Source organism: Crocodylus siamensis, chromosome 1 (assembly GCF_052110815.1).
Source record: "Crocodylus siamensis isolate JL-2025a chromosome 1, ASM5211081v1, whole genome shotgun sequence".
In the NCBI taxonomy this organism is placed as follows: domain Eukaryota; kingdom Metazoa; phylum Chordata; order Crocodylia; family Crocodylidae; genus Crocodylus; species Crocodylus siamensis.
In genome coordinates this window covers 160,192,015-160,214,147 of record NC_143395.1, presented here as the reverse complement: position 1 = coordinate 160,214,147, position 22,133 = coordinate 160,192,015, and the positions used below count along the sequence as shown (strand labels likewise).

At 43.7% G+C, this 22,133-nt stretch overlaps 1 protein-coding gene across 7 annotated transcripts in view; it reads right to left on the bottom strand.

Annotated features, from left to right (window-relative positions):
• The window catches only part of BABAM2 (BRISC and BRCA1 A complex member 2), a 325,194-nt gene that overhangs the window by 149,827 nt on the left and 153,234 nt on the right, over positions 1–22,133 (bottom strand). For all 7 annotated transcript variants that reach the window (XM_090046987.1, XM_090047005.1, XM_090046963.1 and 4 more), the window contains one exon: positions 11,056–11,165. In XM_090046987.1, the coding sequence (XP_089903113.1) occupies positions 11,056–11,165 (110 nt within the window). The remainder of the gene's footprint in view (positions 1–11,055; positions 11,166–22,133) is intronic.

Genomic DNA, 22,133 nt, shown 5'->3' with positions numbered 1-22,133 from the left:
ACTGATTAGATGGCTGGACTTCACACACAAGGACAGGACTAAACTGGGTTTTGGGGAGGAGCAAGCCTGGAAAGGATTGAACAGAGACATTCTACTGCTCCCCACATCTGCACAGATTGTCCAAGAATGAAAAGCAGAAGTGATGTGATTACCTGTCCATTAAGAACCAGGCAGATCCATTTGTTTAATCCCTGCCCAGCATACTTTTACAAAGAAATCAAAATGAAAACATCTAAATATTACCAATTGCTCAGAGGTTGTTTACATATACATAGCAACTAAATATTCTATAGCAAATATACAACTATGATTGATTTTTCTTCCCAAGGTTTTCTCAGTGAAAGACACATGGAGATGTTAGAAGCCTAAATGCTGAGGCCATGTTCTCATTCTTTTTAAATGGGAAGGGGAAAATAAAGTTAAGCACTGAAAACTTGCTGAACTTAAAATTCCATCCTCAGTCACGAAGAACCCTGCTGGCTCTGCTCCCAGACTAGTAAAATGAACATTTCAGCCCCTAAAGGCTAAAGCATGGAGCCTGCTCCATTAAAGGAAAACAACTTCTACTGACAGCTGGGTTTCTTAGCATACTCATGTCTGTGTATTTATCAAAGAAAAGCCCTCCATGTCAACAATATTTATGATAGGATTATTTCTGCAAATTCAGGGAACACAAGCATTAGCTAAATAATGCTATTTTCACTACTGCATCCTATTATTTGAATGTTTAAACAAGGTCCACCAAATCATTTTAATTTTCTTTTCACAAGGACTGCGCATGAGGAAAAAATAAATTAAAACTAATTACAAAATAACAGATATTTTATAAAATGTGTGGGGAAGAAAAGCAGCCCTGATGTACTGCTACAGAAATTAGATGTTCAACTATACTCACTTCTTTTGCTTTATATTCTACTGAGTTAGAGATTGTACTAAAAACTCAAAACCGTGACAGGTTTTCTATTTTAAACTTTGCCTTCTTAGAAATTTTTACAACCTTTCATTTAGGAAAAAAAGAGAGCAACTGCATACAGACCTTGAGACTGTACCATATACCATCTATTGACACACAGAGCAGGTACTATATAACTAACAGCACACTAAGCATCTCAGGTATGACCATAATTTAACACCTCTGGGGTGATCCCAATACTGTGGCTGAGAAACAAGCCCCACCCATTCACTCCTGCTCCTCATGTGCTATTTGTTGAAAAATGTTGTGGAGTGACTTTTTGGTGCATGACCAGGGACACTTTCAGGATCTCTGTCTTCAGCATGCATCTGAGAGTGACATGGTAAGCCCAGCAGTACTTTAAGGGTGATGACATAACATTTTTCAGCACATGGGTATAAGAAGAGGGAGTGAATAGGTGGGATGTGTAGTTCGGTGGCAGTCTCAAGACCACCACAGAGGTATAAGAGACCTTCCCTCAAATAGTAGAGCCCTAACAGCCTTCCATACAGCTCCAGAAGAATCGTTTACAGGGAAAGAAAGATGCATGTGTAAAGAATGGCTAGCCCAGGGGTTGGCAACCCCTGGCACACATGCCGAGCATGGCACATGAGGCTATTTTGCTTGGCATGCCGCAACCATTCCCAGCTCTGGGTAGCTCCTGCCAGTGATGAAGCCTGGGCTACTCCCAGCAGGGCTTGCAGCATCCCAGCTGCCTCCTGGGAGCAGCCTGGGATCCTGGCTGGCAGCAGCTCTCCAGAGCTGGGGCCAGCTGCAGCCAGGAGGCTCCAAACAGCTGCCAGGCTGCATTGGCACGTGCAGGTGCACCTCTGAGTGGGTGGTGGGGGAGGGGCCCGAGACAGTGCAGCCCTGGTCTCTCCCCCGCCCCTGGCATGGAGGTCACAAGCCCGGCACAGCTGTTTGTAGCCAGCCTGGGCTCTGGGCAGCTGCAGCAGGCAGGCTGCAAACAGCTGCACCAAGCTCTACAGCTCTGGCATCAGCTCCATGCTGGTGGCGACTGCATGTGCACCTTGGGGCGGGCAGCAGGGCAGCGCAGCCGGTCTTGAGGTGTGCATGCAGTCGCCGCCAGCATGGAGCTGGGGTAGCTGCTGGCAGCCACAGAGCCCGGGCTGTGGGGCAGGAGCTTTGGGTGGGGGGCAAGGGGCAATCGGGCTGGGGGGCAGGGGCTTTGGGTGGGGGGCAAGTGAGACAAGCAGGGCATCCTGCCATGTACCCCTTACCCTCATTTTGTTTTTCTGCCATGCCGGCACTCCAGCAACCTTCTGAGGTAGGCCTTGTGGTGGTGTTTTTCGGCACTCCGGCCAAAAAACCTTGCCTACCCCTGGGCTAGCCTATGTTTGCATTCTCTAGGAGCCTACCACTGGTGGTGCTCTGACACCCATACAACTCTGCTGGTGGCAACAATACTGGGAGTGTGAGCATAAAGAGAGCTAATCACTAGGGGGGTGTTAAACAGGCCATATTTGATTCGGATTCCGCTTGAATCAGGGACAGTGATTCAATTAGTTGATTCAGATCACTGTCCCGATTCAATTCTGCTGAATCTGAAGATCTGATGCTGATTCGGAGAATCAGTGATTCAGCCATAGACATAGTTTTAAATGTTTTTTCTACGTACCTTGAGGTACCAGGCATAGCTTATAAATGCTGTAATGATGGGGCGGATGGAGTGTCCCACAGGAGCGTGGAGGCTGTCCACCGCATGCTTGGCGGCAAACCCGAAAGTGGACTGGAAGTAATTTTGGTCCACTTCTGGGTTTGCTGCTGAGCATCTGGGGGGCCCTGCTGCACCTCCCCAGCTTGGGAATCGGCCATAGGGGGACCCTAGGTGTCCCCCCCAGACCCAGGCGGGACCAGTCGCCGAGCCGAGAGGGTGCAAGGGGCGCCCCTAGCACACTCCCTGGCAGACCCAGAAGTGGACCAGAAGTGTTTCTGGTCCACTTCTGGGTCTGCTGCCAAGTGCACTGGGGACCCCCTGTGCTCCTATGGGACACTCCATCTGCCCCACCACCTCAGCATTCACAAGCCGCTTGGTACCTTGAGGTATGTAGAAAAAACATTTAAACCTGTCTCTATGTCTGAATCATTGAATCTTTCCAAATTGATTCAGAGGGTTCTGATTCAATTTGGAGAGATTAAAGGGTCTCCTGATTCAATTTGGATTCAGAGATTCAACCACTGAATCGGGCCAAATCTCCACCAAATCGAATCAGGAACCAAAGCTTCGCACAGCCCTACTAATCACCATATTATCTAGACTTAATGCAATAGGTGAAATATTTTCTTTAATTATAAATTAATTTAAGGTAGCTACTACCTAGTATCAATTAAGACACCTTTCCTAAGTGATAGCATTTTTGGTGTAATCAGACGTTTGAAAAAGTGTCAGATTATTCCATTTAAACTGCAGGCCTGACGTAAAATAATGTAAAGTTTTAAAAAAATAAAAATGTGAAATTCTGAAATGAAATTCCAAAAGAAAAAGTTTTTCAAAATAAAGTATACATCCATTTCAGTGTGGAAATTAGCATACTTGTTTAAAATACAAACTGCAGTTCTGGATGCCTAAGTTTTGGTGAAAAGATGTGTGTGGTACATACATAAATATGGCACTTCTCATTTTCAAAACTGCCAAAATCATTTACGCATTTTGCATGAAATAGTCATGAGATAAAATGGATACACAGCATTGGGAACATGCACCAGAATCCAGGACTCTCCCCTCTCATTTGAGTGCCATACTTACAGGGCAAAAGAATTAATTTCTTGCCTGCTTGCTCCCTTGACTGTTTATTTATATTACATTAGGCAGTCATTTGTTAAATGACGGAAATAATCTAGATAGCAGGAGCAAGTTCCCACCACTCTCTCTCCCCGCCACAGCTGAGTACTCAAACAGCATTTTATGGAAACATTCTCCTTCTTGCTTGATCTTCCAGAACCATGACTCTTCTACCAGTGGGCTCAGATTCAACAGGAGGAATACAAGCATGCTGTTAGTTCTGCCAAGCCCACTGGTGGTTAGGCCTACCTTTGGAAGTATAAGAGGCAGGTTCAATCTCCCTCAGGGTAAGGTTGCCTAAGTCTCCCAGTTCTAGGACAACTGTCTTAACCACTAGACTCTGAGTCATATGCAACAGATGAAGTCTAGTCAGAGAGGATATTTCAGGCCAAGATGAGGAACAAAGGTAATTTAAACACCTTACAAGAATTTGGGCTGTTGAACAATATGACTATGTGCTATTTTAGACTCCTAAAAATTCCAGCTGGCTCTAGCTTTTAGATACGAGAACACTCAGCATCACCATGCTCAGGTCCCTTTCTGAATCTTACCCTGGTGCCTAGTTTCCTACCTGTAAAATGAGAATTGAGAATACGTTTCTAGTTTTGTATATGCATTTGAAAGCTTATAATGAAGAGTTACATAAGCAGAAACAATTATTATTCTGCTTACTGTGCACTTATAAATACCCCAAATATGCATCTTAATAACTGTGCAAAGAAAAGCAAATATATTTATATGATACATTTCTATGACTCCATAGTTGCTGATATGATTTGCAAGTAACATACATTTTATACAGTTTGGAAATACATTACATAACAGGGCCCAACAGTGACAAAACCTCTTGGAAAAGTTGGCTGCATTAACCAAGTTGGCAGTTTTGACAGCATTAATGAAATTCTATTGCGATTTTACTGGAAATCAGTATTTTACAATATTTTTCTGTTTGCTCAAATGTTGAAAATTCCTCTCTCAATGTTTTCCAAAACTCTTACTGCTTACCTCACCTCAAAACCTACTGTATAAAAATTGCTTTGCTTTGACAGTTGGCTTACACAGTTTTGCTATATTCAGTTACAATCTTTAGCAACAGGCAGGAACTTTTGTAGCAACGCGCAGAAATCTTTAACATGTCATGGCCTCAAGTCATCAAGATAATCCTCAAGGCTTCCTAAGGCCTTTTGCTAAAAACAAACAACCCTCCTCCCACCACCACAAGGTAGTAAATACTGTAGCTGAAAAGTTTCGGATCTCAAACACTGGAAGTTAGATGACTAGACTCTGTCTGAGCTCCATTTTGGTGAAATAGGGAAGGAAAAGACAGAAAAAGCAATGCAGTTTCTCCTGCAAAATAGCTCAATCCAACAAACATTTAAAACCTGCACACGATAGCTCTCAATCACAAGATAAATGGCATTTGTATGAAGAAAACTGCTGTACCCCAAATAAAAGGACCTAAGCATCCTGCAAAGAGGAGTGACCTATACCATGAAATACAAGAAGCTACTGAAAATTATGCTTAATGTGCATTAGTTTGATAGAGTAACTTATTGCTAACAAACTGGATCTGGTAATAGTTAGTTATATATTATGAAATACAGATGCCTACATAACAAGACAATGGATATTTTACAAATTAACTAGAAAGAACAGACTAAATAAAGATTTTCTGGCTGAAGCACAATTAAAGTAGACACACAGAAAATGCATCAAGGTGTGTGTTATGGAACTTCAGGTTTTACTGGCACAAGTTTAAAGTGGCCACATTACTCGAGTGAACAAGTTATGTAGGACATTTCAAATGTGTGCTAATAAATACCTGCATATCACTCTACCAGAAAGTCAGCATGTTTTTTCTTTAAAAGAAAAACAAAATACTTTATAAAATTAAAAAAAGCATCATTTTGTATATCCCTTTGCCTTAAAATCTAGGTGTGGAGAATTTGGGAGACTTCTATAATATTTTCAAATTAAAATTAGGTGTGAGCCAATTTATTCACTCACTTCTTTCATTGCTATATACTTGGTCTCAATGGGTTAGCTTCTTTCCAAAGACACTAGCTGAGATGAGGGAAATAAGCAAAGTACATACTGGCATGAGATTGAGATGGACATGCCTTGTTTGAATGCACTATTGAAAAATGGGTGCATCTCCAAGGTAGCTTAGAGATGCACTGGAAACTAATGACCAGACAGATCATTAACTTTTAATGACAGCTGGCCCAAGAGGCTCTCTAAGTATTTAGAAGGGGAAATACCTGTCAACAACTCCTCCCTTATCTGAATCCTGGGATGAGGAACAAAAAGAATGAAAACTGGAACTAGAAACAAAGGGCCTGTCAGTTTGGACAGAATCATAGAAATTACGGTTGGAAGGGACCTCAGGAAGTCATCTAGTCCAACCCCCTGCTCAAAGCAGAACCAGCCCCAATTAGATCATCCCAGGCAAGGCTTTGTTACCCAGGTCTTAAAAATCTCCGAAGATGGAGATCCTACAACCTCTTTGGGTAACCTGTTCTAGTGTTTTACTACCCTCCTAGTGAGAAAGTTTTTCCTTATATCTAACCTACACTTCCCTTGCTGCAACTTGAGACCATTGCTCCTTCTTCTGTCATCTGCCAACACTGAGAACAGTCTAGCTCCATTCTCTTTAGACCAACCTTCAGGTAGGGTAGTTGAAGGCTGCTTTAAATCCCCCCTCAATCGTCTCTTCTCCAAACTACATAAGCTCAATTCCCTCAGTCTCTCCTTAGAAGTCATGTACTCCAGCCCCTCACCATTACTGTTGCGCTTATATTGAAAAAAAAAAGCCTTGCTTTTCAGCAGGAGAGGGTTTATCTGATTGAAAACTACTGGACAGACAAACTGCCCCCTTACTAATCAAGCAAAGGGAAGGTTAAAGGTTAAGGAAGAGAGGTAATATGCTTAGGCTTTTCTTTTCCATTTTAACCTAATGTTACTGAACACTGTATTCCTATCAATTAATAAATATGTTGTTTTGAAAACACTGTCCTGCATCACTGTAAGTATTTGCTAGTTGCACAGCTACAAATTTGGTATGCCTCCATTGTGTACTAAATTGCAAAAGGACATGGACTCAAGACATACAATTTCTAAAACAAAGCTGATTTGCTGAAGGGAGCATATTTTAGTAACATCTCAGGAGTTCCTTGCCAATTGCCTGCTTTCCCCTAATAGCCTGCCTTATGCAAAAAAGCAGCTAGTCAGGCTGCTGCAGGAGGCAGAAAGAGCTCTTAATCCTTCCCTCCTCTCAAGAAGTACTCTTACAGAAAGGAAAACGGAGGAGAAAGAGCCCAGGAAATAAACACCCTCCTTCCCCTTGCTACTGTTAGTTATAGGATGGTACTACTTAGTCCCTTGCTCCTTTTCATTACCCACCATGCAATATACAGCTTGGGAAGGAGGAAAAAGACTGTAACCCCAGGCCCCCAACCCCAGGGCTGAAGAAAATTAATTAAGTTCTGCTTTCAAGTGGTCTACTGAACAGTTTAAAACCCTTCAAAGTTACACAATATCTGACCATAATTTTGTTGATGAGCTAGAATGGAATGCTGGCCAACCTCATCTTATTGCAGGGGAAATGCCACATTTGGGGAAAATAAAACCTTTTTTTTAAGACAGAAGAGAAGGCCAAAGGTGTATAATAAATTAAATGTATTATATCAGCAGTTAGCAACCTTTTCCAGTTGGGGGCTTGGATGACTATAGATCTTTGTGTTAAGAGAGAATCCTTTCAGCTTGGATTCAAATAACTTTAGTAGACTTTTAGCTGTGTTAAGTTTACATTGTACCAAGTTAGCGTAAGTGAAACAAAGGGAAGTAGTGTAAAAGGAACTGAGTCATAGGTGAGAGAAACTTCTTGAAAAGACTACCCTGTTGTAGAACATCAAATCTTAACTGAGAATTCAGCACAGCAAGTTTTACCTTGACCAACAAACAGGCTGACTCAAGAGCATCTCCTTCCTGACCATATCTATTGAAACATCTACCAAGTAATGTTGCTAGTCTTCATTTGAGTAGGGGGATAAAAAGGGGCTCAGTGCTCTGAGGTGTACTTCTCTGGTATCCTTTGAGGAGGCTCCCATCTGCAGATGTGGTGAAGATCCAACACCTCTTAGCACTTAGTCTCCAAATTTGGGTAAGATCTCCTCTAATAAGCTGGCCACTTAATAGAAATTCTTAGGATCTTAAGTTGCATAGATTCTAACTTGTAAGACTGCTTATGTATGTTTGGATCATAAAAGTGTATCTAGATACATAATCACCAACAGTACCTTAAGCCCAGCTCTGAGCTTTGATGTTCTGCTACATCTTTTAGTCATATTTAGCAAAGTGCTACTATCCTCCCCAAACTACTGACATGCTAAGGAGTTCACTTCTCCTAAGAGCAGTAAAACTTAGGAGAAGTGCAACAGAAAGGACCATGCTGTCAGTAGCATGACACATGGATGTTTCTCCACATCCCTAACTTATTTTATGCACTATTTTTCCCTACACACTCCAGAGAGGCTATTTGTGGCAGGCCAATAATATCAGTTATACTTGAGATCATAATAATGAAATCATTAACTACTAATGAGTGACTATTATCTGCATTAATCTGGTCTGAAAAGTATTAACACTACTATTATCACTAACATGAAACTCCCATCTGAGAGAATAAAAAAATCTTCACTCTTTAATTAAGGCTTCTAATATGCTTGTGAAGCACTAAAGCAGTACAACAATTTACTGAAAGATAAGCAAGAACAAGAGAAGTTATGTCACTTAAGATTTGGTAGTGTGAATTTAATTAAATGAAATCAGGTTGCACCGATTCCAGATAAAATCAGGTTAATTCATCATTTATTTTTAAAAGTAATGTAGAAAATCATCTCCTTAAATCTTATTCAGTAATCTTATTGAACGTAACTAGTTACTGTAATCATGTACCTAAGTTGAACTTTTCACATCACAAAACCTGTCAGAGTACAAGTTGCATTTAAAATGAGGCACTAATGACATCAGCACAGCCTTAAATAATGTTTAATGATAGAACAAAAATGTCTGTCAAGTTAATGTTAGTTGCACAAAAAAAAAAAAAAAAAAGATTAGGAGAGTCAAAAACAGCAATATATACCTGTTCACCTAACCTGGGAACTTTATGTCTTTATCTAAATCAGATCTGGGCTTTTCATCCAGTCAACAAACGTATCCAGATCAATGACCTTCTAGTTAAAATATAAAGATGCCATGCCCGCTTTCAAACACTATACAGTATTCCTAAGTTATTCTAAAACTGTGGTAGTCAGTACTTTTCCATCTCTTCTACTCTACCTAAAAGTGTTTTCAGCAGGTGAAAAGAATGTCATTGCATTATTGATCAGAAAAAAACAAAAGTATCAGTGAATCAATGTTAGCTTAAATTGACCTCTGATTACTTGTGAAGTCTAAAATAGTTACCTCTCTGAAGCAACAAACTAAAATGCACAAAACAGAAAAGGTGAATTCTTAAACTGTCCTTTGAACATATTTTAAATTATCATCCTCACCACCAGTTCTCTCTCCTTCACATAAAATAGTCTTTTCATCCTTTTTAACAGCATTATACGCTTCTTTGAAGCATTTTTCTTGTAAAAGCTCTGGAATTTTTTATCTGGGAAATTTTCATCTGTCACATATAATATAAAGAATGGCATCTTCCAAATCATGTCCATGTGAAAGGCAGTGTCAGGGTGATGCTGTAGCCATGATGATCCAGGAAAAACGTGATAAGCAAGGGTTTTTGTGGGTGTTAACTTTTACTGAAACAAATGTATAGTTGTTAGGGTCAGAGACAAGCTTTTGGTACCACAGTTCCCTTCCTAGGTACCTGAAAGCTTGCCTGTGCCCCTCCCAATTACGCATTTGGTCCAATAAAAGAAGATATCATCCACAGAAATCCTTGACTTTACGTGAAAGTCACTTGTAGGCCTGGAACAGTTCTGTAAACCCTTGGAAACAGACATTTAAAGACTGTAGCACAGTATGGGAGGGAAAAAAACATTGGGACATTCTTACTCCCAAAAATGGAAGAGAAATCTAATGGATGCAAAAGAATTTTCTACCCTGACACTTCCATTTTAGGAGTAAAAGTTAGTTTATTAGCAAGTCTGTTTGCCAACCGTGTTGTCCAACAACCTTAAAATGAAATATTCTGACAAGCTCCTGGAAAAATGCATCTTACTAAGACTACAAATTCCTGACCAGAGTTTAACAAATACAGCCTTTCAGTTTCTGTTGCTAATACCAGTCTCATTTCATGTAATACTTATCAATCATATATAGATATCTTACAAACCTAATACACACGGGACGTCATTCTCCCCTTGTACTCGGCATTGGTGAGGCCGCAGCTGGAGTACTGCGTCCAGTTTTGGGCTCCACAATTCAAAAAGGATGTGGAGAAGCTTGAGAGAGTCCAGAGGAGAGCCACGCGCATGATCAGAGGTCAGGAAAACAGACCTTACAACGACAGGCTGAGAGCCATGGGACTCTTTAGCCTGGAAAAGCACAGGCTCAGGGGTGATCTGATGGCCACCTATAAGTTTATCAGGGGTGACCACCAGGATCTGGGGGAACGTTTGTTCACCAGAGCGCCCCAAGGGATGACGAGGTCGAACGGTTACAAACTCCTGCAAGACCATTTCAGGCTGGACATAAGGAAGAATTTCTTTACTGTCCGAGCCCCCAAGGTCTGGAACAGTCTGCCAGCGGAGGTGGTTCAAGCACCTACATCGAACACCTTCAAGAATAAATTGGATGCTTATCTTGCTAGGATCCTATGAACCCAGATGACTTCCTGCCCTTTGGGCAGGGGGCTGGACTCAATCTCCCGAGGTCCCTTCCAGCCCTAGTGTCTATGAAATCTATGAAATCACATACCTATGCACAAACTTTAAAGAAAAAATCCACAGCATGAGGGAAATCAGCCCACTAATCTGAACCTGATGCTTCTTCCAGTATGTGCCATTCCAGGAAAATGTAGCTTGGTTTTCAGGGATCACCAGGCTCCAAAAGTACAGCCAATAATGTCCCAGCTCTATTAGTGGTAGGCACATACACTTGAGATTGGCAAAAAACAGCTAAATTGTTTCCCCCCATCGAAGCCACTTACAGTAATCACTGTTGTGGCTTTTGTCAATTAAAAGCCAAAATGGTTTTAGGGCCTATCCAAGACTTTCTATATAAACAATCAGAATGCAAGCTAAAAGTTATGAGAAAAATGGGAATAACCAGTAAGAGTTATTGTACTTACTGTTCAATACGTGGGGACAGATACAGCTTGGGAAAAACCTGAGTTGCTTCTGCATCCTCAAAACTGACTGAAAGAAGTGCAACATCCTCTCCTGGGTCTTCATTCACATCCTACATAAAAAAGAAAGGGCAGGTAGGAAGAGATTGAAAGTATTTATATTATAAGCTTACTAGGTAATGGGTAAAATATAGTCAAATGCCCAGTATAGTTAAAAGGGTAACAAAAAGGTAGGGGAGGCCCAAACAGGACCATTTAAAAATCAATTTGCAAAATTCATATAATTATTTTATTAATATCCTGAAAACATTCTTCAGTGTTTTTTTTTCCACAGTTGCAAAATAAAATCAATTATAGCAGCTCAGCACTTATGAGCAAATGTATGATAACATGTCTCTTTTCCCATGTGATGGCGTAGAAACATGTCAATAAAGCAGCAGGTTTCATTTTTAAGAATCTAAGAATTATTATGAAGACAGACAGCAGATGGGCACTATCAGCAGGTGCTGGCATATATGACATTGGTAGATTTGCAGGTAAATGAATCTAATACCATCTACCTCATTCCTGACATTATTCTTTCATACTACAGGTGACAGCAACCCTCTTTTCCTTTAGAAGGGTCTTGATTTCCCATTAATCAAGCTTCTTTTCACCTATTTCACAGCCCTACATACTGTTTTTAATCCTTGCTGTGTCTCTTTCTTCTCTCAGCTCTGATGAATAATGCCTTGCATTTGAAAAGTTGTCTAACATTAACCCAGCTGTGGATTGGGTCCAATAAAAGATATCACTAGGGATCCTGGTTTTCTCTGTTTGAAAATCCCAAATTCTCTTATTTAAAACCCCCCAAATCTGTGTTTTCCACTATTAAAATGAAACGCCGCTATATATAAAGGTATCAGTTGAACACAATAATTTGATACATTTACAAATTTAAAAGCAAATGTGGAAGTCTACCAGTGCCTCAATCATCACAACAAAATAAATTCTAAAAACCTATATATTTTCGCATTTGACTTTGGTTTTTTTTTTATTATGGAAAATCAGAGCTTCCCCAGCCCGCTTTGTTCACCAGGCCACAGGTCCAGCTGTGGCTGTCCCCTCCAATGCTGTAATGCTGAACAGCCCTGATATGCTGGTGCCCTGCCCCTGCTCATGCTTCTGTCCTTTACTCCCAAGCCACAGCCCCACCAGACTTGCCACTGCCCCTCACTTCCAACCCTCAGCCCTCCAAACCCTGTTGGTGTCCCACACTCCTGCTCCCCTGCCCCCCAGCCCTGCCAAGTCCCTCACTCCTGGAGGTGCCTCTTGCTCCCAATCCACTGCCCCCTGCCCCCCACTGTGTGAGAAAGTGAGTGTGAGGTGAAGGGGGTGTATGGGCACAGGTGATACATGGAGGGGTGGACAGGCACAGACAGTGTGGTGGAAGACATGTACCCCCCTCCCCCCAAGATTTATGAGCCCACAGCAGGGGACAGGGCTGCAGCTGGGTTAGACCAGCTCTGGGCAGAAGCCACCTCTGCAGCCCAGCAGGTAGGACCCAGCATGGGAGGGAACACCATGCTGCCATGGCCACCAAGTGAGGCATGGCAGTGCCACAGAGTTGTGCCCCCACTGCTGCTGGGCAGGGAGGTAGCACCTCAGTTTGGTGGACATGACAGTGCACCTGCCTGCCGGGCCACAGAGGTGGCTCCTGCCTAGAGCTAGTCCAGCCTGGCTTCTGTGGTGGACACAGAAATCTTGGGGGGGTGGGGGGTATGTGCCCCCCCTGCCACATGGTCTTGGCCTCCCTGCTCCCCCCACGCCACATTGCCAATGTGTCACCTGTGCCCTCCTTCCCCTCCCCTGCCCCATAGACTTACCTGGAGGGAGCTGCGGAAGACGCAATGGGAAACCTGTGGTTTCCCCTATCTTTCTCCATTAAAGAAGAAAATCCACATTTTCCACAGCAAACGGAAAACCTAGATCCCTGGATATCACCCAAAAAAAAGCCTTGCCTCTTGCATAATTCTTGGACTGTCACAGCTATAGCATCACTCTAACACGAAGTACAGTATTAACAAGCTCTTGTCCTTATTAACGTGCCATTTTCACAAATCAAAGAGAATAAATAAAACTGATGAAGCAGTAGCTGCTAAGAATGTAAAAGAGCTTATTTAACCTAACAAGCATTTGTCATATGTTGAAAAGTGTAGATTATATATTTAACATTTCCACATACAGTTCGTCTCCAAGAAAACAAGCTTTTCTATGTTTTAAGCTCTTTGCAACCACCTTGCTCATATTAGCACTGAGCAAACATGCCTTTTTGTCGGCTGCAGTGCAGCTAGGTCAAAATTCAATGTTTTAATTTAACATACGAGTGTCACTAATGCTCAAAAAGATCTAGAAATAGCCTTCAAACACATTTTCATTGTGATGCTGTAGTACACAGAGAGTTTCTAAAATATAGCTCTCTAGTTCTATCTTGTTTCACTTAAGGGCTCAGTGATCAAATGGATTTCAAACAGAAAAATGTGGGGGGAAAAAAATCTTCCACTAGGCAGGACTTAAGTTTAACACCCAATGTGATATAAAATGTTGGCTTGTATCAACAAGTCAACAATGCAGCTATCAAATCAGCAAAACATTAAAGCACCAGCTATTGCCCATGAACTAAAATAATACAGAATTATTATGACCACCAATGGAAGCCTCTAAATAGGGACTTTTGTGACAGGAGAAAAAAATTAAGCATATGTTTTTATATGAACACAGTGTCTTTGCCATTTTAACTGGCAGCAAGCTGGCTTGCAAAACCCAGACGTAGTATTTTCTTCTCTACAAAAATAAAGTACAACAGTAACAAGTCAATACTGCAGCTACAACTGCTGACATGTTACCACATTGGTGTTAACCTAAGTCCAGCCTAATGGAAATCTGTATACAAGGAAACTAACATTTGTCTATTGCCATCATATTTCAGATCGATTTATATTGTGGTACTGCATACTTGAAAAAATTATCAATTATGGACAATGTTTTAACCAATTCAGTCTTTGAGAAAGATTTAGAAATCCCTCTAATGTAGATCCAAATTGAACTATTTTAGCTGCTCAGCCAAGCCAACACCACATTACCATGGAGGACTTACAGAACATAGCTGCAATAAAGTGACTTCTATATAGATTGGAATCAATGGCACACTCACTTTAAGTCAGTGGTTTTCCATTTGCTGCAAAAACGCACAGAAAAACATGGATTCCCTAATTTAAAGCAGAAAAATTTGGATTTTCCTCCTTTAAAGGAGAGAAACAAGGATTTTCTTCTTTAAAGGAGAAGACCACAGGAAACTGGTTTCCCCTTGCAGGCTGGCAGCCTTCCAATCTGCAAGGAGCTGCTTGGGGCTGAGGGAAGCTAAGGGAGGTTGACTGGAGGCAGGGGGCACCCCACAGGTGTCTGTGCGCACACATACATACATATTGCTGGCATACAGCCAGGCAGGGTGGTAGGAGAGCTCTCACAGCTGGATACAGGTAAGTCTGAGGGGTGGGGGCTGGGGATTGTTCGGGGGGCTGTGGAGGGAGTGTGTGTGGGTGTGAAGGGGGGCAGGTGCTTGCCAGTGCTGGGATGCTGGGGCTGTGGCATGGCAGTGAGGGTGGGGGGGAGGTGCCTGCCCCTCCTGCCAGGGAAGGAGGTTGGGGACCCTTCAGGGGTGGTGGGGAACGGTGTGGCCAGGCCATTAGCACTAGGGCCAGTGCCTCTGGCTGCAGGGGTGGGGTGGCTGGGAGATGCTGCCCAGAGGCTGCCATGGCCAGGTCACCTGGTGTGGCATGGGAGACCCGGTCCAGGGTGGGAGGGGGTCACAGGCATCCCTTTCGCCTCCCTCCAGCCCATGCTGGGGTTGGACTTGCTCCGCCTCCACCTGTACAAGTCAGAGCCACTGCACTTTGGGTCAAGCAGGATGGGGCAGCTGAGGGACCCCTCTTGTAGGGCTGGGAGTAGCAGGGGTTGAGGGTTGGAGGGATTCCAGTGGGACTAGGGGGGCTTGGGAGTGAGGGGCACTAGTGGCGGTGGGGAACCGTGGGTCAGGAGTGCAGGGCACCAGCGGGCCAAGGGGCTGTGGGCCAAGGGTGAGGGGCACTGGCAGGGACAGGGGGCTGAGGGTTGGCAGTAAGGGGCACCAACATGGCCTGAGGGGATGGGGGACTGTGGATTGGGTGTGAGGAACACCAGTAGGTCCAGGGGGCTGTGGCTTGGGAGTGGGAGGCAATAGCATGGGCAGGCTCAGGGCACCAAAAAAATCAGGGTTGCTCAGCACTACAAAGCAGCAGGCAGGACAGCCTAAGCTGGGCCCGCATTCTGGTGAGAGAAGGTGGCAGGAGGAGCTTTGATTTTCTGGGTTAAAAAAACCCAAAATCTAACACCAAAATATATAGATATTTAGAATTTATTTTATTATAAAGACTGATGCACTGGTACGCTTCCAAATTGCTGTAAAATTGTAAATAGATCAACAAAAATTGTGTTAAATCGATACCTATATATATATATATATATATGTGTGTGTATATATATATATATATATATATATATATATATATATATATATATATATATATATATATATATATGTGTGTGTGTATATATATATATATATGTGTGTGTATATATATATATATATATATATGTGTGTGTATATTAGTGGTGTTTCATTCTGATTGTGGAAAAACACAGATGGGGGGTAGGGTGGTTCAGAGATTGCGATTTTTAAACAGAGAAACCCAGGATCCTTGATCAAGACTATCAAACATCCCTATAATGAAGTAATTTTGTATTTAACACCAACCATTTGTTTGTTTCAGAATGCACTACGTTACTTTTATTTATGCAAGAATCTGCTGGGTAGAACTGCATTCAGCCTTAGTATGTTGGTTACAATTGTTGTTTATAAACCAAAATTGAAAACACATGCTATACAGATCAACTATGGAAAAAAATGCCTTTTAAATTAATGGGCTTTTCTGATGTCCGTACTAGTTATGATTTCAAAAGCTGTATCTCTCTGTCATCTCTAGAGACTTGTCAGCTATTAGGCACATGATGTACAACTTCCATGTTGGTAAACAAATGCCTCTTCACAGGACAAAAGCTGAACCCTTCAAGAATCATCAGAGTCAAAAGGCCAAGTATGTTTTTATCTTTCATACCAAGCTATAACCAGACATTCTCTTCCCCATCTGTCTGCATACTGTGCATATATACGTACTTGTCTCAAACAACAGGCAAGATATGTAAATAGATAAACCCAGCAAAAAGTACCCGTATTTTAATGTTTTGTTTTGATTCAGAAACTGTATTCAGAGCACGTATTTTGCCTCTTCAGTATTTTTCTCTTTTGCAGAACAGAAAAATAAAAGACAGTGACCTCAAATGACAAAACATTTTATTTTTAAAACAGAAAAGTTCTTCTGCACAACATACAATTAACCTGCGGAACTTACAGCCAAAGGATGTTATTAAAGCAAATAATTTTAAGTTGCAAAACAAAATTAGATATTCCTATGAATTAAGAATGGAATTGTTATATGAATAATAGCATCTGTAGTTATGCTAAATATAACATACTTGTGTTTATATAGTATACTAGCAAACTGCACATCAACCATGATTGGGGGGGAAGGATCTGGACCCACTCCTTCCCTTCCCTGCCTGCTGCTTTGCGCCCAGGCTTGCCCCCCCTCACTCCCACCCCATCATTTCAGGTCCAGTTCCCCCCCGCTGCTTCAGATGCAGCCCATGTGTCCCCCCCATCTCCCAGGACTGGTGTGGGGGCGGAAAGGGGAGCTTGCATGTGGCAGCAGATGGCAGCTGGCAGCAGTGGGCAGTTGTGCCTGACAAACAGCCATGAGCTGCCACTAGTAAGCCCTCCCTCCCCTTACTGCTCCCTCCTCCTTCCCTGCTGCCTCCCCCTCCCTGCCGGCTATTGTTGGGGGGAGGGGGGCCCGCTCTGGCCCCTAGCTCAAAGGAGCAGGGCTGGGGGCGGGGGGGGCGAAGCCAGTGCTGAGACTGAATGACTTAAACTCTGTAAAACATTTGAGATCCTTGACAAAAAGCACACAGTAGCAAGTAAAACACCTTAGGTTTTCTGCAGTACACAGTATTCCAAAAGGATATTAGCAAAGTGAAATTTAGTCTGCTTAAAGAAAAGAGAAAAACCAAGATCGTTTCAGGATGTTTCTCGATTCATTTTGGTAGGTTCTCCATCCCCACACTTTTCTATCTCCTATTTCAAATGTAAAACTCACTCAATCAATGAAAAAAATAGTAATAAAGTGAAAATAACTACTACTTCAAGCGACTTGAGGCAGCGACTGCCTTTGGCCACAGACATTCAGTTTCTCCTGGGAGAAGTGCTGTTCTCCCTCTGGAAACCATGAAGGTATAGATCTCCAGGATTTCTCTTTTAGAACGAAAAATGGCCACTCCAGGAGAAAAAAAGAGTTATATAGCACCTGAGAAAAAAAATGTCTGCACAGGCAGGCCTCGGACTTACGACAATCGGTTCCTGAAAATGGCGTCTTAAGTTGAAGCGTTGCAACTCAGAACTATTGAGCCTATAGGAAACAACGTTATAAAGATGGGATTGGTTCCTGAACCAAGGCCCGATACTCTGTTTTCACCAAAAATACCCCAGAATTTTGTACTCAATCAATTATAGATGAGTAATATAGCTACATTAATGTATTTATATTGTAAATAGCAATCATATTGATTTGGAAGGACTTCTCTGAGGTGACCTTGCTGGACTTTTTGAAAGGCTCTTGGTTGGACTTTCTGAAGGGTTCTTGGCTAGAGTCTTCTCAGGAGTCTTGGCTGCAGGTTTTTCTGGAGTCTTGTCTGCTTTCTTTAAAAAAGTGTCCAAGGACATTTAGACAGATGATCTCCAGGGAGATGGGTGATACAACAACTTGTTTGCTGTCATGGTGTCACATTAGATCAAGCGTTGTAAAGTCGAAACTGATGTCAGAAAGTTGAAACAGGGTATCAATTTAGAAGCACTGTAAGTGCAAAATGTTGCAACTTGGAGCACTAAGTCAAGGACTGCCTGTACACGTTTTCGTCTGAGAGAAGCCACAGATTCCCTCCCCTTACCCCAGGGGACAGTGGGTGCATCTACATGCAACGCTTTAATGTGCAGTAAGTGCACGCATCTACACATGTAGATGTTTACTGAGCAGTAAATGATGCTGTTCACAAGTAAATCTGCTACCTGCGAATGCAAGTAGCAAATTTACTCACAAATTGTAACTGCATAGTAACGCATGTGTAGATTCCAACTGGAAGCAAATTTGCAGCTAGTCAGCCCTGCCACTAGGAGCCATCCTGAGGCTAGCCCCAGGGCTCTCCAGCTGGGAGTCTCTCCTGCCTTATGGCTGGGCTGGCTCTGTGCCTGCCACAGCCTCCAGCTCTTAAAAGCCTTGAGGCGTTTTGAGCCCTGGGGCACAAGGCAGCCTGAGGCCATTCCAGGCCCCTGTGCCCCCCTGTCCAGGCTGCAGATAAGTTGCACCAGCCTGCCTGGCACTTCAGGGCCATGCAGCTGTCAGGCCTGTACTGTCCAGGCCTGCAGGCTGCTCCAGGCTCCTGCCAGGCCTGCCACCACCCAGGCCTAGCTGCAGGAAGCTCCTGGTCACTGAGACCAGCTCCAGCTCTCCTCCAAAGAGACAATCAATTCCTCCCTGGCTAGGGATGATCCAATATAGCAATTTATATGATCCAATATAGCCATTCCAGCTCTGTAGCTTCTGTGCAGTGAGCAGGTTCCCAGTGAGTCTCAGGGCCCTGGGTGACCAAGCCTGGGTGGCAAGTGGGAGTTTTACCTTGTACCTCTCTCTGGCTCTGCCATACTCCCACTGCCAGGTGTCCTATGCCCACTATGCCTCCTCTGCTCAGGAGGAGCAGAGGCGGCATGGTGGGCATAGGACAGCTCCCCCTGGGGCATCACAGATGTTATGCACCACATAAGCTGCAATGATGACCCAGGGGATGTTGTCCTCAGTGAACTCAAGGCAGGCAGTGACGGTGTGCCAGCATCCGTTGAGGCGACCGAAGGCACACTCTACCAGGGCACAGGTCCGGCCCAGGCACCAGTTAAAGCAGACCTGGTGGGGGTCCAGTTGACCAGGGTAGGACCACATGAGCCAGGTCAGAAGCAGGTAGGCGGGGCCACTGATGAAGAGGTGTGAGACCACCACAGCACCCAGTTGGCAGGCCAAGCTTGCAGGGTGGAGTTGTGAAACACATGGGCATCCTGGGGATTGCATGCCCAGCTGGTACTCATGTTTGTAAAGGCACTGTGGTGGTCAAAGATGGTCTGGAGCACAGCAGAGTGAAAGCCCCTCTGGCTGTAGCAGAGGTAGTAGCCACGGGGCAGGCAGGTGACAGAGGTGTGGTTCTGTCCAGGGTCCTGATACACCAGGGGAATCCCAAGGCACAGAACTCCACCACCACTGCCAGCAGGTTGTTCATCCAGAACACCATGCACCCCTGCACGTTCTGGAAGGCACTGCACAGCTCCAGGACGGTCTCCCTAGCAGTGGCTTTACCCACTCCAAAGGGATGGCTCATGTAGTGAAGGCTGGTGGGCATGGCCAACTTGAGCAGAGTGAGTCAGCTAGATGTCCATGGGAAGGGGCGGTCACATGGTGGTGCCCTGCTGCTCCAGGTGTGGCTGGAGCTTCTCCAGGAGGTCTCTGAAGGTGGCCCAGGTCATCTGAAATGCCTCCAGCCATTACTCATCATTCCAGGTCTGCTGGACGACATGCAGCCACCAGTCCTGACTGGATCAGAGGCCCAGGAGGGCAAGGGCGGACGTGGCAGTGGAGTCCAACAGCTCATTGTCAGTGTCCCTGCCAGGGACGGAGTCCAGGAAGCAGTCACAGCCCTGGGAGGTCTGCTGTAGCTGGACAGGCAATTGCTGTGCATGGGGGAACTAGGAGGGTCCAGATGGCTGTAGGCCAGCCAGTGGTCAGTGCAGTGGGCCAGCAGGGCCTACATGGCAGCCAGGAGCACGGGGCAGTGGTTGTCATTGCCAGGGACAGGGGATGGAGCAGTCCTTGTGTGGGAAGGCAGAAGCAGCAAGGAGAGAGCTGCTGCGTGCTTCCCCTGAGCTGTGCATGCTGCTCCTGGCCAGGGAACTGGCTGGCCAGGGAGCAGGGTGGGGCTGTTTTTTCAAGATGGCTGCTGTCAGCTGCAGTCAGAGCCTCAAGGTCCCCACCCAGTGGCAGCAGGGGCCCATTACAGGACCACAGGAAGTGGCAGCAATTTGCTGCTAAGAGCAGCAAATCTGCTCCCACATCCTTGCATTTGTATATGTCTGCCAAGGAGTGTTTAATTGAGCTTGGATCAAATGCATATATAAAAGTGCCATGTGTCACTCCGGCTGGATTCTACTGCTTCAGCTGAGGAGGGAACAGAACATGTCCCATTCACAATCTCCATATACGGCTGCAGGGAGACACTGTGACCCTGAACAGTTTGCGTCAGCCAATCAGAGCTGTTTGGTGCATTGATGTTATTTATCTTCCAGCAGATTGAGGGAGCTTGCAGAGCGCACTCAAATGTGTGTACAAGGCACCCCTGGCTGCACAGCATCAGCACTGCAAGCTCTTTCCTCTTCAGGAGCTCAGCAGTCAAATATCTTTTCAAGGATCTGCAACTACATTTTTCTACCAGAACTCATGAGGTTTCTCCCAGGTCATTTCAATGAGTGTATACAGACTTTTGGCTGTGCCTTTGTACTGCTTTGCAAAATGGATCTTTGTCCATTGGTAGCTGCCCATGTTGACTGCTGCCTTAATTTCTAAAGTATTCAATCTTTTATTCAAGGCAGCTGCATTTCTTTATAGTAGTTATACAAATGATACTGTCAACAACCTCCTCTTTGACATAACCTATAATCGTCAATGCTGTATACATCTGTATTGTAAAACAAATTAATAAAAATAAGCATGTATAATAATAAACAAGATACCACAAGATGAACAAAAAATAAAGTGATTTTTTTCTTTAAGATTTTCATTGTATAAAGGAAAAGCCAAAGGTTTTGATTCTCAGGTATCAGTTTGTGTGGCATGTTGGAAAAAAGAAAACCAGGCACATATTCTCTGTCTTCAGAACTATTAAGTTCTGCAGATTTGGTAAAGCACAGAACATATAAAAGATGCAGTTCTGAGACATTTTTTAAAATGGTAGTTCCCTGGAGACTTCAACACAAGCAGTTTCAAACAACGTGGGAATCAAAACGAAACCTAACAGAGTTTCACTTCACATTATATTCATTAACACCATTTCAATGATCCAGTACTAGCTTTCATTCATGTCCCATGAAGCTGCCATTCAAAAATACCATTCAATATCTACATTTTATCGGAAGAACTGCATTCCTCGCATGATATTTTGCCTTTCATAAATTAGTATGGATTGTGAATAAGAATTCATGTTAAAAACACATTACATAAAACATTTTACAAAGCACTGTTTTTCTGCACCCTACCTACTGTATTTGAAAACTGGGAATTTACTGGAACTGAGGATTTATTATGAGTCAGATGTTTGATAGCCAGTCCAACCAAAACATCTGCTTTGCACAGTCACAAGTACTATAAAACAATTTCCCCTTGTGTCTGGAGCCTAACCAAGTTGTAGATCAGGGCTGCTTTTCTTTTTGTGGAAAATCAGGCAAGCTCAGAAAAGGTAATCTACAATACTTTTGTCTTGAAACCTTAGATCTCAGTATACTTTCAGGGATAGACATTTATATACCTTAGTTCAAGGGGTTGGCAACCAAAGACCTGTGAGCTAGATCCAGCCAATAGAGCCACTGGATATGTCCCATGGATCCAGGGGGCTTCAGCAGTGTTCCAAGTAGTGGGAGGATGGGGGGGGAGGGGGCTTGGTGGTTGGGGACTTAACCCATGCCACAGCTGGGCAGCAAGGGGCTTTTCCTATATTGCAGCCAGGCGGCAAAGAGAAGCACCAGCAGCAGGCATGGCCTAGCACCCAAACTAGGTACTTCCAGCCCACTGTGACAAAATAGT